Source organism: Panthera tigris, chromosome C1, assembly GCF_018350195.1.
Source record: "Panthera tigris isolate Pti1 chromosome C1, P.tigris_Pti1_mat1.1, whole genome shotgun sequence".
NCBI lineage: Eukaryota > Metazoa > Chordata > Mammalia > Carnivora > Felidae > Panthera > Panthera tigris.
The window spans coordinates 16,870,051-16,888,879 of record NC_056667.1 but is presented as its reverse complement, the minus strand read 5'-3'; the positions used below and the strand labels follow the sequence as shown (position 1 = coordinate 16,888,879).

Here is an 18,829-nt window from a genome sequence, read left to right as displayed (position 1 = left end):
TCAACTTGCAGGACAATGTAAAGTTCCAAACATATTTCTGAAACATCTGCCAGGGCCAGGCAGAGTAACAAGTGTTACAGGCATAAAGGCCAAGAAGGAATGATCCTGGTGCTGGAGACACCTGCCGCGGAGTAGGGAGCCAGACAAAGAAGCTAGCAGTAACCAGTGTAGGTTACTGTTACAATGCAAGAAGGGGTGTGCATGAAGCAGAGAGGAGAGGCCCTCAGTTCTGTCTGGGGGAGAATCAGAAGGCTCTGCAAATGCCCATGTATTTTCAGGGAAGAACACAAGTTTGTCAGGTGGAAAAGGATAGAAAGGGTCTCACAGACCCTCGCAGAGGGAACCTCCCTCACAGAGGGAATGGCAGGTGCAAAGCAACGGAGAGTAGGATGTGGGGTGTGGGAGCCTAAAGATGCAAGGGGGAGGGGGGAGGCGGAGGAGAGGCAGGAAATGGCCGCATGGGATCTGCTGGGGTCTGATTATAGCAAGCCTCTCTGGCCAGACTGTTTACTGCAGGACAGTGCCTGTGCTTCGTGTATAAGTTCTCTTCATCACGGAAGAGCATGTAGGATTGAACAGAGAGAGAAGGAATCGAAACTCAGTGAGACCCTAGCGGAACACAGCCTACAGAGCAGGTGTTGGTATGGACAGGCACTTAGTATGTTTCAGAGCCAGCGGCATACAAGTCAGTGGCACAGGGCTGGAATTAACTAATTAAATTTTTATTTATTTATTTTGAGAGAGAGAGCGTGAGTGGGGTGGGGCAGAGAGAGTCACAGGCACACTCCGCACAGGGCTCGAACCCATGAGCCGTGAGATCACGACCTGAGCCAAAATCAAGAGTTGGACGATTAACCAACTGAGCCACCCAGGCGCCCCAGGACTGGAGTATTTAATAATCTGTGCTGAGATGACTGATTATCTGTATGGAAAAAAATAAAATGAGATTTTCCTTCTTTACACCATAACCAAAATAGTTTTGTGTGTGACAGTAGGGAAATCTACATTTCCTCTGTATAACGTATTTCCTGTGCGTGCATGCACGCACACACACACACACACACACACACACACACACGCACACGCACACTCACAGCAAACAAAAAAGACAATATGGATGAATTTGATCGGCAGCAACCAAAACGCAAACCCAAATCCCTCTATTCAACAATAGCTAATAGAGCTTACAACGTGTCAAAACAATGTACTTTAAAAATATTAGCCTACTAAAGCCTTACTAATTTAATTTATGAGGCAAGCACTATTATCACTTCCATTTTACAGGTGCAGAAACTGAGGCACAGAGAGGTTGAGTGACTTTCTTGAGGTCACACAGCCAGGAAATGGTCGAACTGAGATTCAGAATTAGGCAATCTGGCCACAGATTCACCACTACATGATTTTGCCTCCAACAAGTTATCATAAACATAATGGGAACAGACAAAACACAAGCGAGAGTATCTGGAACTTATACTGAACTCTAATAAACAAGGAAAGTTGAACAGGAAAAAATAGGCCATGGATAAGAACAGTCCGTTCACAGAAAAGCAAACCCAAATATATACAGTAAATGCAGGAAAATGCATTCAAGCTTATTAGTAATCAAGAAAATGCAAGTTAAAAGTAGCAATGAGGGGCGCCTGTCTGACTCTTGGTTTTGGCTCAGGTCATGATCTCACGGTTCATGGGATCAAGCCCCGCGTTGGGCTCCGTGCTGACAATGCAGAGCCTGCTTGGGATTCTCTCTTACCCACTCTCTCTGTCCCTCCCCTGCTTGTGTTCTCTCTCTCTCAAAATAAATAAACTTAAAAAAAAGTAGCAATTAGAGTCACAGGTGGCTGGAATGTTAACTGGAACGACTTTGGAGAGCAATGGGATAGTATCTACGAACCTGAAAAAGGCCACCCCTTACCACACAGAAATTTCACTCCCAGGCACAGTGCTCTCACCTCAAATGCATAAAACAGTCATGTTTTTAAGGCAGCCTGGCCCCAGACTCCATGTTCTAACTAGTATACTCTGAAGTATATTCACACAGCAGGATACTCTACAGAAGTTAAACCAAATAATACAGAATACATGTACCATATGTGGGGGGGGGGTGGGGAAGCAAGTTTCAGGAGGATAATACAGTAGGTTATAGTTTACATAAGTTTAAAAATGTGCAAAGTGATACTATGTGCTGTTTACGAAGGCACGAACACACAGTAAATGAATGAAAACAGGCATGGTAATGATGAACACCAAGATCATAATGGGTGCTACTTCTGGGAAGAAGGGGAGGAGGCTGGAATCTGCAGGTGGTACAAAAAGGGCTTCACCTCCACCCAGAATGTTTGTCCATTCATTCATTCATTCATTCATCATCAACTATTTATCAGGGTCTGCTATGTTTCAGGGACTGTTCTAGGCACTGGGAATACCACGGTGAGTAAAACAAATCACGAATCCCTGTTTTTTCTTTCTTTCTTTTCTTTCTTTCTTTCTTTCTTTCTTTCTTTCTTTCTTTCTTTCTTTCTTTTTTTCTTTCTTTCTTTCTCTTTTTTTCTTTCTTTTTTTTCTTTCTTTCTTTTTCTTTCTTTCTTCCCTCCCTCCCTCTCTCCCTCCCTCCCTCCTTCCTTCCTTCCTTTTATTTTATTTTATTTTTTATTAAAAAAAATTTTTTTTAACGTTTATTTATTTTTGAGACAGGGAGAGACAGCATGAATGGGGGAGGGTCAGAGAGAGAGGGAGACACAGAATCAGAAACAGGCTCCAGGCTCTGAGCTGTCAGCACAGAGCCTGATGTGGGGCTCGAACTCACGGACCGCGAGATCATGACCTGAGCCGAAGTCGGATGCTTAACCGACTGAGCCACCCAGGCGCCCCTCCTTCTTTTCATTTTAATGTTTATTTATTTATTTTGAGAGGGAGAGAGAGCACAAGCACAGGCAGGGCAGGGGCAGAGAAAGAGGGGGGAGAGTGAACGAACTCCTGTTTTCTAATGGGATGGGATGAACAGACCATAAACCAAACAAGGAGCTGATGCGGTACTTTTTAAAATGTAGAGATATGAGGAAAACAGGGTAAAACGTTAAGATCTAACAAGCTTGAGTGGTGACTGCCCTTGGAGAACTCACACTCCATCAGGAGCACCAGCTAATAGTAGTTGAACAGCTGTTGCATTAGAGAGCTGGACTCCCACCACAATGGAGGCTTGTCCAAAGTGCCTTGGAGGGGGTCTGGGTGAGGAGAGTTGGGGAAGGCTTCCTGGAGGAGGCGGCATTTCAGCCGGCCTTAGCTATTTCACTAAGTACACAAGAGAGACACGGCATGCCCAGCAGAGGAAGCAGGCCATGCAAAAGCCCAGAGGTGCAGAGATACACGTGGCACAGCTGTTGAAGGGCTCACACTGGGAAGGACCTTGGTTTTACAGGTGTGACATCTGCCCCAAGCTGTGGGCTCTTGTGGTGTCTGGGTGAACCTAAGGCATGGTAGGGGTCCCTCTTCTGCCTCCCTCTGGCTGACCCCCTTGGGGGCCGTGCTCTGTGTCCTTCCCCTCCCAGGTGGGCTGGCAGCCCAGCCTGCCGAAACTGAAGAAGAAGTGGCTCTTCCCAGCTTCCTGCAGCTTCTTCTTCCTGCTCTCTGTGGTTATGACTGGCTGCTTCCTGTGGCAATATCACCTCCCCAAGCTGGACACCAGTGAGTGCACAAGCATCCTTGACTTCCTTCCTATCCCTGTGGGGCCTGGGAGCCTGGAGCTGATGCACCTGATTTGAGGGGGTAGGGGCAAGACCACAAGATTTGGACTCAGAAGCTCTGGCCTTCATTCTGACTCCAACCCTCACTAGCTGTGTATCTTTGGACCAGTCAAGGGACCTTTCTGTGTCATGTTGCCCTTGGGTATAAAATGAGGATCCTAATGCCACTGGAGTTTCCTTCAACCACCCAGTCTGGCTGTAAAGCTCAGGGACTCCCAATAGGTAAAACAGAGTTTCTCTTGCCTGATCTTCAGCCCCCATGGTAGGATCTCCAGGCCCTACCTCCACCCCTTTAAAGATCTCCCCCCAGCTATATCTAAGACCCTGGGAGGAACAACGAGGTGTCCGTGGACAGAAGCTGCCATTTGTTGGAGCCTCTCCATCCTGGGCCGGTCAAAGCTTGGCTAGTGAGCCACCGCTGCTGACAATGGCCACCAGGCCCTTTGTTGCTATAGCAACCCCTGCAACCTCCAACCTGGATCATCCAGAATCCCAGTTCTCTGCTAACGCTGGGGAGAATGTCTCTCTCCGTTCCTCTTGTGTTACGGATGCCCAAGGCTCGATGAGGTGGCCTGGGCTCCCAAATTCCCACAGAGACATTCTGCAGAAATGGCTCCTTTTATTTTCTTGCTGGCTTTTTCCTCTCCCACCCCAACCTGTTCTTTCTAGGGTATATTCTTTTATCAGGGGCTTCTCAGTCCCTCAAGCAAACAGTCCTCAAGTAGGCAGGTCAGCCTGTCCTAAAGGACCATGCTTCTCCAACGGTCAAAGTACCAATCCAAAGCAGATCGGTTATTACTATAAATACGTACAAATGAAATTAAATGAAAAAAAAAATACTACAGAACAGAAGCTCAAGTTTTAAGATTCCACACAAAATTACCAGATTAAACTGCTACAGAAGTTTCTAAATGTGTGCGCTCAAATTTTGTACTTAATTTGTCACGAATGGGAAACAAACAGTTCGTGGACCTGCTTGGGTCCATCACCGGGTCGATCACTGTCCACAGTGATCGAAGTCCTCTCCCTTGCATGGGTACCATCTGAGAGGTTGTTAGAAATGAGGATGCCCTGCCTCCATCCCGTATCTACTGAATCAAATATGCATTCAAATATTTCCAGATGACTTTTTGGGCACGTGCATATTTTTTTTAGGTTTTATTCATTTTTGGGAGAGAACTTTTGAGAGCGGGGGAGGGGCAGAGAGAGAGGGGGACAGAGGATCTGAAGCGGGCTCCTCACTGAGAGCAGGGCTCGAACCCACTAACTGTGAGATCATGACCCAAACCGAAGTCAGACGCTAGAACGGCTGAGCCACCTACGCGCCCCCGTGCACGTGCATATTAATGCAGGGCTGTAGGCACCAGACCTACCTGAGTCCCAGGCTGAGCAAAGCTTAGGTTTGGGCCAAGACCTCCCTACTCCAATGATTAAACCTATGTCATGGATTTGTTGAGAGACCTTCCTTAAGGTGCACAATCGATTTGTCCTGACAAAGTCACAAGGCCAGCCGGATTCAAGAGGTGGGAGGAGCTGGAAGGATTTGCGGCCATAGTGAGCCTCCCACAGAGAAGCTCCTCTCAGTTCTGAGGAGGATTTGAGGAGCGTGCAGCTCCTCTTGGCGCTTTCAGCCTCACTACCCTACACTGCTCTCTGAGGATGAGGGGAGTTCTGGGGCCCGTGCGATGATCTCTCAGCCTGAATCCTGTCCTGCCAGGGCCCACACCTTGTCCCCAGAGGTTCCAAGGAAGCCATACAGCTGGACCAAAGCAGAATGGGACTTAGACCTGATATTCCAGACACACGGCTCTGGTGACAGAGGCACTGGCCTTATGATTTAGGCCTGAAGCCTAAGCGGGGCCCAAGTCCACCTCTCCACTCAAATATATAATCTGTACTAGAGAAACAGAGGCAGACAGACAGACAGACACGGTTGAGCCTGCCCCAAGGAGCTGGAACTTTTCTAACTCCTCTGACTACATGGAGGGGGAAAGCTGGTCATACAAGAGAAAAGGGCTGCCAACCAGGAGCCTTGGCCTAATTGGTATTTTGAAGGCCAATCATCAGGTGGTGGGTGTGGGACTGTCCCTTCTCCTCTCAGGCATACGCCCCCATGGTGGGCGCTGTGCCCTACTATCTATCTCCTGGTGAGGCTGTTACCAGCTGGGAAGGCCAGCCCCAAGGCATGGTTCTGGCCTTTGCTGCCACCTTCCCGCCTCTTCTAGGATGATCCCTAGACTCCTACCCTGAGCTCTGTCCCCCACTCACCATGTGATGCTCCCTATAGGTTCCTTGGGACCAGAGGTGGCCTCTGCCCCTGTGAGGATGTGTCCCCGACACCCTGAGCCTGTGCCGCTGGCCCACCCCCTCCCTGTGTTGAAGGAGGCCCTGGAAAAGGTCAGTGATGACCCAAGAGGGAACTGGGCGTGTGTGCTAGGCCTGGGGGATGAAGGGGAGGGCACGTACTGTGCACTGGCAGGGTCATTTACTCATGCATTCAACATATAATCCTTGAGCACCTACTTTGGGCTAAGCACCAGGGACATGGCAGGAAGAAGATACTGTCCTGCTCTCAAGAAGCTACTAGTCTGGATGTGATGACATAGTCAAGACAAGTAACATTTATAATACAGGGGTAAGAGTGAGGATTGGGGACATTTAGGGAACTGCGGGGGCACAAAGAAATTGGCTTTGGGGTCAGGCAAGGCTTCTGGAGGGAATGGTGTCTACTTTTTTTTTTTAATGTTTTTTTTTTTATTTTATATTTGAGAGAGAGAAAGAGAGACAGAGACAGAGAGTAAGCAGGGGAGGGGAAGAGAGAGTTGCAGGCTGTCAGCACAGAGCCCAACACGGGACTTGAACTCATGAGCAGTGAGATCATGACCTGAGCCGAAGTCGGATGCTTAGTGGACTGAGCCACTCAGATGCCCTGGGAATGATGTCTAAACGGAGATGTGAACAAGTAGGAAGTACCCAGGTGATATGCATTTATACAGTAAGGGAGACTGAGGGAGGGAAGCATGTGCTCCGGATAGAGGGACCAGCCTGTGCACAGGTCCAGAGGCAGCAGAATGAGTGCAAGGCACACACAGAGAACCACCAGGGAATTCAGGTTGCTGGGACTGCAGGTGGGGGAGGGAGAAAGGTGGGACAGGGGGAGGAGGACACAGCCCGTATCACAGAGGCCACTGCAATGTAATTAAGCACACACACCTTATAACACAGTTCTTACCACTGCATGATGGCCTGACGCTAGAGGGGGTTGTTGGCCAGCTCACTCACCTTAGGAGATACACAGACAAATGAAACACGACTGGAAGTGTACAAGCAGCAGCACAGCGGAGGGGTGTGAAACTGTCATCCAAGGAACGGTTGAAAGGAAGGCAGGTGACGTGTCCATGTAAGAGAAGGCCTGGGCAGAGACAGCATCACTGTCTGCAAGTACCTGAAAAGCTTTAGTGAAGGAGAGGGAGCAGAACGGTGCTATGAGGCTCCAGGGTCATAGCAATGAAAACAAGAAATAGCAACAGTAACCGTAGCTGGCTTCTAGTGGGCACCTAGTATGCGGTAGCTTCTTTATACAAATGCCTCATGAATCCCTATCTGGAGAGGAGGAAACTGAGGCAAACAGAAGCAAAGTCAGTGCCCGGGTGGAAACCACACATGAACAGAACTCAATTCTGGACCTGCTAAATCACTCGGCAAGGAGGTCTGGCAGTTAATTAGGACCTAGGGCTAGAGTTAGCCTGGGGTCCTAATCCTGACTCCACTAACCATTAGCCACTGGGGCAAGTCACTTCATATCTCATAGACTCAATCTTCTCATCTGTAACATAGGGAGAAATTTAGCACTGGCTTGTTGTGGATTAAATGAGACAATGCATGGGGTACCTGGGTGGCTCAGTCAGCTAAGTGTCTGACTTCAGATCAGGTCATGATCTCACAGCTTGTGAGTTCGAGCCCTGTGTAGGGCTCTGTGCTGACAGCTCAGAGCCTGGAGCCTGCTTGGGATTCTGTGTCTCCCTCTCTCTCTCTCTGCCCCTCCCCCACTCACACTCTGTCTCTCTGTCTGTCTCTCTCTCCAAAAAAAAAAAAACCATTAAAAAATTTTTTTTAAAATGAGACAATGCATGAAAATCGCTTTATATTGTGCCTGGCACATTCCAAATGTCCAATAACTTTGGATGTTACCATTGTCACTGTATTTCATTATTGAAAACAATGTCCTTTCAATAAATGTTCAAAGAGGGTCTAGGGGCCTCTATAGTGAATCCTCCAACATTAGGGGGTCAGACCAGGCCTTCATGAGGTTTTCTAGAGCAGCAGACAAGGGTTCAACGACATCAGTAGTTTAACCCCTCTCTCCTTTTACATTTTCCCAAAGAAATTTTCTTTGAACAGAAATCTTACGAGGAAGCCCTACATAAAAACAAATTTAGAGGAGCTGCTCTGGTTGTAACTGGGTGGGGGTCCAATCCCAGGGGGTCTGAGAACCTGAGGTCTGAGGCTCCAGCCACGGGGGTGGGGGTGGGGGTGGGGTGGGGTGGTGAGAATGGAGGGGGTCCCGGCAGGGGGCGCTGTGTGCAGGGTGTGGTGTGGGAATGCGCAGGGCAAGCAGGACCAGAGGAGTGTTTGTCTGCGCCTGCACTCCTGCTCTTCTCCTCCAAGGTGGACAGGATCCTGCGTCAGGCACTGTCTGCCCCGGGCCTGGCTGCCATGTCTGCAGTTGTCATCCACAATGACACCGTGCTCTGGACCGGGAACTTTGGGAGGAAGAATGGATCAGACCCGGCCTCTGGGCCCCCCAATGAATACACTATGTACCGGTCAGCTGGGTGACCTCTGGGGTCCTGTGGAGGGGGGCATGGGATGGGAGGACAAGGGAGACCTAGGAGGTAGGGGGACTCAAGAGAATCATGACTGGGGGTCCAAGCTGCCAGGACCCTTTATTAAGTCCTGACAATTTTATAGATGAGGAGACTGAGGGCCAGAGAGGACCAGAGAGTGCCCAACATCACACCTCAGGGGTAACAAGTCAGGAAGGAATCTCTTCTGGAGAGCCCTTAGCCCAGAACCTCCCTAACTAGAAAACGCTCCCTGTGTCCCACTCCCACACCCTACTATATGCCACGAAGGAACTGTAACCAGTTCTTGGGCCCTTGCCCCGGGTCGCTGTTAGTTGGCGGCAGTGGTCCAGACGGAAGAAACTTGGGACCCCCTGCGGCACACCCAGAGTCTCCCCTCCTAGGTGCTGCCTGCAGGATCCTCCAAGCTGACGATGCAAAGGGAACACGTTCACTCCCAGAGACACTGTGAGGATTACAGAGGTTCCATTCACACTGCACCTGCCACGTGCCAGGCCTGGGCCCACAATTGCATTTGCTATCACTTACTCAACACTTGCTACCTACCTTCCAGGTATGTTGCCAAGCACTTCACATGCCCAATCTCGCTCAATCTTTTCTACAACCTGTGAAATGGACAATGAAACAGAAACGGAGAGAGATCTAGTACTTGCCCAAGACCACTTGGCTAGTAAGAGGCAGAGGTACATGATCCCAACCTATGTCTATCCCAGAATGGGAAGGGCTTGGGTTAAGGCCTGGCACGGGGTAGGCACTCAAGAGTGTCCACCTGCCACTGTGCTATGTTCTCGAACATCCCGAAGGCAGTTCTACAGAGACTGCTGAATTTCCGTCTGAGACACTGAAGAGGGTGGACTCAGTGCTTTCCTAGAGCATTAGAAAGTTGGGACCTGGGGTGCAGGACGGAGGTTGTAAGGCCAACTGTATATCCTCTGCACCCTTGTGTGCTTAACACTTCCCAGAATCTCCAGCATCTCTAAGATCTTTCCAGTCCTCATGCTGTATCGGCTGTGGGAGGAGGGCACTGTAGCCTCTCTAGATGACCCTCTGGAGCGGTATGCCAGCACCTTCACCATTAACAACCCGCTGGGCATGGCATCAGCCCCTGAACAACAGAGCTTGATGGATGAGCTGGAGAAGGTGGGCCCAGCCCCAAGGCCTTCGTCCGTCACCCTCCGAAGGATGGCCAGCCAGCTCTCAGGTGAGCAGCCCTGAAGTTCTGCAGCTCAGCCCAAACCATTTCAGGGGCGGCAACTGAGCAGCAGGTTCTCATGCAGCCAGGCCGGCCACACCTCCCTCTCACCCGCCCTGGATGGTGGACCAGGGGTAGAAAGGTCTGGTGAGGTCAAAGCGGAGGTGAAATCTGGGAGTTTAGATCAAGGGGACAAATCAAGATCAGTTGGCAAGTTGAAAGTCAAGATCTGCTTATTAGGTCAAGAACAGGTCAATATTTGTACACAGATCTACAATGAAGACCTAATTTCCCTCAATATATAAAGATTACGTACAAATCAATACAAAGACTAACAACCCAACAGGAAAATGGGCGAAGAATAGGAACAGAATAGACAATTCACAGGAAAGGAAATACAAATGGCCCTTAAGACTATGAAAACATATTAAAAGATGTTCAACCTCATTCATAACAACATAAACGCAAATTAAAACCACGGAGAGACATTTTTCCCCTTGGCAAAGGCCAAAATGGTGGGTGCACTGGGTTGGTGAGGTTATGGTGAACTAGACCCTCTGATGCATCAGTGGTGGGAATTTACATTGGTGCAACCTGGATGGGGGACAATGATAATATCTACCACAATTAAAAATGCATAGATCCTTTGGCTCAGCAATTACCCTTCTAGGAGATTCTCTTACAGATGTATTCACACATGTGTGGTGTGAGGTCTGCATGCATTCACTGCAGCGCTGTTTGTAACGGCAAAAGACGGAAACACCTACATATCTATAAGCAGGGGAGCGGCTAAACAAACTGTAACACGGCTATATCATCAAATCAGATGTAGCGTTAGAAAAAAGGGGAATAATGTTGTTTATGTACTGAGATGGAATAAGATACAGTGTTAAGTGGGGGAAAAAGCTCAAACAGCATATATTATATGCTACCCTTGGAATAAATAAAATAATATACACACAAAGTGCACATATGTGTATGAATGAATACGTGTAAGAATGTGTAATGTACATATTACTCTATAATACGTTTATATAAACTAAATGGACATACATGTGCCTGCCATTTTTTTAAGTTTACTTATTTATTTCGAGAGAGACAGAGAGAGAGAGAGAGTGCACAAGCAGGGAGAGGGGCCGAGAGGAGACAGAGGATCCCAAGCAGACTCCACACTGTCAGTGTAGAGCCAGACACGGGGGCTCAAACTCATGAACCTTGAGCCAAAACCAAGAGTCAGACGCTTAACCCACTGAGCCACCCAGGCCATTTCATTTGAAACGATGCCATTTCATTGTTTCAAAAGGCCTGAGGTCTTAGTCAATGGACATGGCTGGTTATCACTCCTGAGCCCAGGTGGTGTACCCGAGGTTCAGCGAGAGGATGGAACCTCCTGAAGCAGCTCAGGCAGGACAGGGTCACTCTTCTTGGGGGAGGGTGGCCTGATGGTTAAGGGCATGAGCACTGAACTTCCAGCTCTGCCTTCTCCCAGCTGGGTGATCTTGGGCAAGTCATTGAACTTCTCTGAGCCTTATTTTTCTCCCCTGTAAAATGACTGTGGTTTGTCTTATTATTGGGGATTAAATGAGATAATGAGTGTAAAAACACTTAGCAGAGCTCCTGGCACACAGCAGGTACTTGTCAATGTAGCTTTGGTTATTTTAGCCAGGGTTAGACCTAGGTGCAGTGGGGCCTGATGAGGATGTAATTATGGGGGCCCTCTTTAAGAATGCATTATTAAAAATTCCAAGTTAGATATAGGCCTTGGAAGGGGCCATGCAGGTAAGGAGCCTTCAGGCTTACTTAGGCTCTTCCTGCATCCTGTTCAATCCACCTGGGTTATAACTCTGACTCCAGGGCTCCCTCTAGGGGTGTATTGTGGACTCTTCTTCATCCATACCCAGGGAACCAAGCCCAGGGTGCTTGGTTAGTTTTAAAATATCCTACATGTCTTCTACAGTCCCAAGGGGCCAGCTGAGGCAACAGCTGCCTGAATAACTCTGTTCTAGGCTCTCAATGTCTTTTATGATCGACTCTCACTGTAATCTACAGCTGTCTCCCGTTCCTGGAGCTTTTCACCCATTCTCTGAGTTAAGCCTTCTAACACTTCCTAGGGAAACCACAGCAGGTGTTGCAGCCCATTTAAAGAGGAACAAGTAGAGGCTCAGAGAGGTAAGGTACATGGTTTGTGGCCACACAGCAAGAAGTTCCAGAGTCAGAACTTACATCCATCTCCCAGTTGCTCAGGCCAAAAGCCTTTGAGTCACCCCTGATACCTCCAACCCCCATACCTTCCACATCCCCTCAAGTAGCAAATTCCGTTGGCTCCACACTCAAAGTAGATCCAGAACCCAACCCGTCCTCACCACTTCCACAGCTGGCTCCCGAGTCCCAGCCACCACGAAAAAAATGCGGATTTTTCAAGTCTCCTTATAGGCTTCCTTGCTTCTGCCCGCCACCCGCCCCCCCCCCCCCCCCCCCCCGCCAAGTCTGTTTTCAAACAGCAACCAGAACAACCCTGATGAAGTATACGTCAGATTTCATCACTCCTCTGCTCACGACCCCAGCCATGGTCACAACCGACTCAGAGAAAAGGCCAAGTCCTTCCAGTACCCTATAGCACCCCATGACACCTGGTGCCTGCACCCCCAGTACTTCTCACCTCCGAAGTCTTCCCCTTCTCACTCCTCTTCAGCCACACTGGCTGTTCCACACTGGTCCTCAAACAAGCTAAGTCACTCCCGCCTCAGGGCCTCCACACTTGGCTGTTCCACACCTTCCCTCTGCATGACATTCTTCCCTCGCACTGCTGCTTGGCTCTCCCCCTCTCTTCCTCCAGCTCTCACCTGCTCAAGGGTCACCTTCTCTGTGAGGCCTTCCTCTGATCACCTTGTATCAAATAACAATCCCTCGTTTCTTACCCCATAGCACGAGTATTTATTTATCATCTGTCCCCTCCACTAGAATGGAAACTCCATGTGGTCAAGGACTTTATTTTGTTCACTGCTGAATGCCCAGGACCCAGAACAGACCTTGGAACAAAACGTGGTGCTTGAAAACTATTGCCGGGTGGAGGGATGGAAAGAATCCCAGTCCTGTAATCCTTCCCATACGTGTCACATCCAATAAACAAAAAATTCCAAGTGGTCAGAGAAGCCAGTTTGGCAAAACCTGTTTGGGTACTGACCTCAAGAATTTTATGGAATCAAACTTCTGTGGGTTGATGATAACAATTCTTTTTTTGAGCAGTTACTATGGCCAGGCCCCAAGCTGAGCATTTTATCTCACCTGAGCCCTATGATATAGGAAATTAAGTGATTTCCCTTGTGTTCCGGGAAGATAGGGAAGGGAAGACTGGGGAAGATAGGAAGATAGGAAGACTGGGGCTCAGAGAGGCTAAGTGACTTGCCCAACCAAACACAGGGAGGGTTAGAGTCCATGCTAGACTTTTTTTTTTTTTTTGAAGTGATTCTGCGGTCATTATCTCTCAATCCACGGAAGGTGGGGGAGGGAGTGCATCCAGGGGCCACTATCCCACCTTCAGCCTGCCCAGCAGTTCTGATCACTGCTCTTCCCCAGGGCTGCCCAGAAGGCTCCGTTCTACTTCCCTGCTGTGGAGGGGCAGCACCCAGGAGGCCCTGAGCCTGCTCAAGGATGATGTGCTGGTGGCAGACCCGGGAACCAGGTGAGGAGTGTGTCTGAGGCCCCACCGACATTAGGAACCTCCAGAGGTGACACACCCCTCCTAGGAGAGAGCCTGAGTCATCTCACCCTAGACATCTGGAGCCAAGGGAGATGCAGGGATCCCTGAATGCATCCCCTAGTCCACAGCTGGGAAGACAGGCCCAGACAGGCTGGCACCGCAAGGCAGGGGGAAGCTGGGCCCAGGTTCAGTTCTGTGTGAACCTCGTAGTCTGTCGATTCACCAACTCAACTTTTATCGAGCACCTACTCAACCGAGATACAACACCTACTTACTGAGATACAGCAGGGAGCCAATTACAAGCAGGCTTTCCTCATGTAGTGTGCATTCTTGTGAGTGAACAGTGAACTTATTTTTTTTTTTAAGTTTCATTTATTTATTTTGAGAGAGAGAGCGAGAGCACACATCCAGGGGGAAGGCAGAGAGAGAGGGAGAGAAAGAACCCCAAGCAGGATCTGTGCTGCTTGAGCCCATGAGCTGTGAGATCATGACCGGAGCTGAAATCAAGAGTCTCGTGCCTAACTGACTGAGCCAGCGAGGTGCCCCAGGACTCTAGTTTTCCACTTGATAAAATCAATTATACTAAAGTAAAAAGGACCAAAAAGATTTGTTTTACCAGTTTCCCAGATGTGTTGCTGTGTCCAACTCTTCCCCAAGTTGCCGTGTGACTCTGGGCAGTTCTGCCCCTCTCTGGTCCTTAGTCTCCCCAGATGTAGGATAATGCCTTGTAGTCAATCATCTCTGGGGTGTCTGCTGGGTCTGACCACCTGGGATGCAATGAAGCAGGTTCCTTCTCCAACGAACCTCTGGTGGCATCTCGGTCTGAGCAGGTGGGGCCCGGCTCTTCAGGGCCTGGAGATACTCACCCACGGCCGCATCCCAGTTTCCACCCCCCCTCTTCCAGGTGCCATTACAGCACTCTGGCCTTCTCGCTTCTGGCCCATGTCCTCGCAGCGCACACTGCTCAGGGCGACTACCAGCGCTGGATCCTGGAGAACGTGCTGGAACCGCTGGGCATGGAGGACACGGGCTTCGACCTCACGCCCCTAGTGCGCGCCCGCCTGGCGGCTGGCTTCTACGGCAGCGGCCGGCCGGCGCCGCTCTACGACCTGGGCTGGTACCGGCCGTCCGGCCAGATGTACTCCACCCCGGCAGACCTGGCCAAGCTGGCCATGGTGCTCCTGGGCGGCGGGCCCCCGCTCCTGCGGCCCGACGCGGCCAAGGCCCTGCTGGCGCCGCTGCTGGCCTGCTCGGGCGCCTACTTCGCCAACGAGACGGGCACCCCGTGGGAGTTCCACGCGCAGGGGGGCTACCGCGTGGTGCGCAAGGACGGCGACCTGGACGGCTACGCCGCCACCTTCTCCCTGGTGCCGCCGCTGCGCCTGAGCCTCGTGCTGCTGCTGGCGGGGCCGCGGCCACCCGGGCGCGACCTGGTGGCGCAGGCCTACGCCGTGCTCCTGCCCGCCATGGAGAGGGCCCTACGCGAGGCCGAGCCCAGCCCCGCCCCGCCGCCCAGCGCGCGCCCCTTCGCCGGCTACTTCACCTTCGCCAACCAGACCTTCTACGAGGTGCGCCCCGGGCCGGAGGGCGAGCTGCGCCTGCGCCAGTTCGGGCCCCGCGTCGAGGCGCTGGTGCCCCCCGCGTTCCGCACGCTGGCGCTGCGTCACCTGCGCGGCCGCGTCTTCCAGCTGCACGTGGCCCGCGAGTTCCCCTGCGAGCTGCCGCTTGGCGACGCCTGGCTCTCCCTCGAGGCGCAGCACGGGCAGCTCGTCAACTTCTACCCCTTGGACCGCCACGGACTGTCCCCTGGCTTCGACGTGCCGGGCCTGAACACCTACCGGGTGCTGCGGCTGCAGCGCAAGCCCGTATTCAAGACCCAGTGACCGCGGACTCTGTCGGGAGCCTCCCCCTTGCTGGCCTCCGGGCTTTCCGGTCTAGAGTTGGAAAGGCGGAGCTGGGGAGATGCGTTAGAGGAGCGAGTAGTTGGCAAAGTGGGGTAGGGTGTTTGCTGCTCAGAGTGTGGACCGCGGACCACAGCTGTTTTTTGTCCACGGGGTGGGAGAGTTCAGTACGGAAATTTAGAGTAAACATTTAGAAACTTTCATAGCAAGTTGATAGAGCCCCTTTGGGCTTGTATTTTGTCTTCGTACTAAAAATCAACTGAGTTTTAATTTATATAAAATGAAATGCACACGTTATCAGGATACCGTTCCATGATTTTGACATTTATGCCCACTATAATCAAGATAGGGAAAATTTCCATTATCCCTCAAACGTCTTTCCTATTCTTTTGCTGTCAGTCCCCTTCCCTGCACCCAGCCACCGATCTACTTTTATCATCGTGGATTATTTTGCCTGTTCTGGAGTTTCATATACATAGAATCATACAGTGTAGCCTTTTGGGTCGTCCCCCTGCCCCCAGCATGACGTTTTTGAGGTTCACGCATGTCTGTGTGTGTATCAAAAGTTTGTTCCTTTCTATCGCGAAGTGGCATTCCCCTGTATGAGTACACCACATTTGCTTATCCCTTCACCTGTTGATGGACATTTGGGTTGTTTCCAGATTGGGGCTGCTATGAAAAAGCATTCCTGTATAAGTCTTTTTGTGAATACATGTTTTCATTTCTTTTGGTAAATATCTAGGTAAGCCATGAAGTTTTCCAAAGCACTTGTACCATTTTACATTTCCAGCGGCAATATGTGACCCTTCTGTTACTCCACATCTTTGTGAAAACGTAGCATTGTCAGTCTTTCCAACTTTAGGCATGCTAGCGGTTGTGAAGTCCTGTCCCACTGTGGTTTTGATTGCATTGTATTGCTCATATTGTAGAAATTCTTTCTGTGCTCTGGATACAAGTGCTTTGTCAGAGCTGGTATTGCAAATATTTTCCCTCAGTCTTTGGTTTGCCTTTCCAGTTTCTTAATGATGTCTTTTGGTGAAGAGCAGAAGTTTTAAAATGTTGATGGCTTTTATGCCTGTTGGATCTAATACAAAATTTAAGCTAGCGTTTTGCATGTCCGTTTAAAAATTAAACTTTATATTTTGAGGTAATTGTAGATTCACGTACAGTCGAAAGAAATAACCAGTGTGCCATTAACCCATTTCCCTCCAATGGAAACATCTTGCAAAACTGTAGTACGATATCATAGGCAAGTTGATAGAGTCGTTGACATTGATGGAGTCAAGATAGAGAACATTTTCATCATCACAAGAATCCCTCTTGCCCTTTTCTAGCCATGCCCAGTTGCTTACCAAGACAACCCCCTCCTGAACTCCTAGCAACCACCAATCTGGTTTCCATTTCTGTAATTTTGTCATTTCAAGAATATTATATGTATGGAGTCATACAATATGTAATTTGGGGGGGACTTTTTTTTTTCGCTCAGCATAATTCTCTGGAGATTTTCAAGTGGTTGCAAGTATCAACAGCTTTTTTCTTTTTGTTGTAGAGTAATAGTTGCATGGTGTGGATGCCCCACAGTTTATTTAACCATTCATTTGATGAAGGATGTCTGGCTTGTTTCCAATGTTAGGCTATTACGAATAAAGCTGCTAGGAACGTTTGTTTACAGGTATCTGTGTGAACATAAGTTTTTTATTTCTCTGGGACAAATGCCCAGGAGTGCAACTGATGAGCCATATGGTAGGGTTTTTGTTTGTTTGTTTGTTTTTGTTTCTTTTTAAAGAAACTGATGAACTGTTTTCCAGAGTGGCTGTACCATTTTATAATCCAATCAGCAATGTATCAGTATGTATATGTATGTACACACACACACACACACACACACATATATACAGTTATATATGTATATAGTTTCCCTGCATTTGTGCCAGCATTGGTCACTATTATTATTTTTGTAATTGTAATTTCTTAATCATCAATGACGTTGAATACCTTTTCATGTGCTTTTTTGCCATCTGTATATCCTCTTCGGTGAAACGTCTCTTTATGTCTTTTGCCCATTTCCTGATTGGATTTCTAAGAAATTGTTGAGTTTTGAGAGTTCTTTACATATTGTAGATACTAGTCCCTGGTTTCAAATATGTTCCAGTCTGTAGCTTGTCTTAACGGACTTAACGCTCTCAACAGGTGTGCGGTGTTATCTCATTGTCTGCACACCTTTGGCCCCTGGGTCATTGCCATTGTCTCTTCTCTGTCCCTTTCTGGCTTTACCATACTTCCCTGGCCGAACCCTGGGCTCCCTAATTTGTATCTCTACCCCGGCTACTCCTCTGACTCCAGACTTCTGTGTCCACCTGCCTACTGGGTATGCAGGATGCATCTCTGCCTTATGTCCAAAATGGGACTGTCAGCCTCACCCCAGACCAGTTCCTCCTGTAGTCTGTCCATCTCAATCAGTGGAAGCTCTGCTTTTGCTGTTGCCCAGGCTGGACTCCTGGATCCCCACTTTCTCTCACATTCATCCCATCCGTAGGTCATGCTGGCTCTACTTCACAAGGAGTCTGTAATCCAATCCCTCCTTCCCACCTCTGCTCTTCTGGCCATTTCCAGGCCACCGTCCTCTCCCTCCAGGGTTATTATAGTGATTTCCTGTCTCCCCATTTCCATCCTTACCCCCTGTCATGGTTAGTTTTCTGTGTCAATGTGACGAGGCTAAGATACTCGGTTATTCAAACACTCATCTAGGTGTTCCTGTGTGGGTATTTTGTGGATGTGGTTAACATCCACAATCAGCGAACTTGAAGTAAAGGAGAGTACCATCGATAACCTGGGTGGGCCTCATCTAATCAGTGAAAGGCCATAAAAGTAAAACTGCAGTTCCCAAGCAAGAAGGAATTGGCCTCTGAATGCGGCGGCAGCTCCTGCTGGAGACTTTCCAGCCTTTCAGCCTCCCTACAGACTTTGGGTTTGCCCGCCACATCATGTAAGCCAATTCCTTGAAATAAATCTCTTAATATATATCCTAGTGGTTCTGTTTCTCTGGAGAACCCTGACTAATATACTCACAGACATCAGTCTACAGGACACACAGAGGGATCCTTTTAAAAGTCACATCACGCACTGGTGTTCTCAGACACTCCTAGGGCTTTCATTGCATTCAAAGAAAAACTAAAGTCTTTATCATGGCCTACAGAGGACCCCGGTTCTTCCCACTGGCCTCTTGTTCTCTCTGCCTCAGCCATTCTGGCCTTCTCGCTGCTCCTTGAACCTGCCGGGTATCCTTGGCCTTTGCTCCTGCTGTCCTGACTGCACGGTTCCTTCTCCAGCGAACCACTCACTGCTCCCTTCCCTCCGACGTTTACTCACCTGTCACCTCTGTGAGCCCTTCCCTGACCACTCATTCTTGCAAATTGATGATTTTTTTTAAC

At 49.3% G+C, this 18,829-nt stretch overlaps 1 protein-coding gene across 1 annotated transcript; it reads left to right on the top strand.

Moving 5' to 3' along the window:
* The first annotated feature begins 3,617 nt into the window (after window positions 1-3,617).
* Window positions 3,618-15,380, top strand: LACTBL1 (lactamase beta like 1). The gene is made up of 6 exons (XM_042996998.1): window positions 3,618-3,681; window positions 6,028-6,137; window positions 8,409-8,566; window positions 9,568-9,806; window positions 13,374-13,479; window positions 14,402-15,380. Exons 1-6 carry the CDS (start codon window positions 3,633-3,635, stop codon window positions 15,378-15,380), a joined length of 1,641 nt encoding a protein of 546 aa, XP_042852932.1. The 5' UTR covers window positions 3,618-3,632.
* Window positions 15,381-18,829: the final 3,449 nt, after the last annotated feature.

What these genes read in the sequence shown, in the direction of transcription:
- LACTBL1 (XM_042996998.1), top strand. Translation starts at nt 3,633, where the DNA reads ATGACTGGCTGCTTCCTGTGGCAATATCACCTCCCCAAGCTGGACACC. An exon ending in CCTCCCCAAGCTGGACACCA is followed by an intron (nt 3,682 to 6,027) that starts GTGAGTGCACAA and finishes TGCTCCCTATAG; the next exon opens with GTTCCTTGGGACCAGAGGTG. An exon ending in GATGGCCAGCCAGCTCTCAG is followed by an intron (nt 9,807 to 13,373) that starts GTGAGCAGCCCT and finishes GCTCTTCCCCAG; the next exon opens with GGCTGCCCAGAAGGCTCCGT.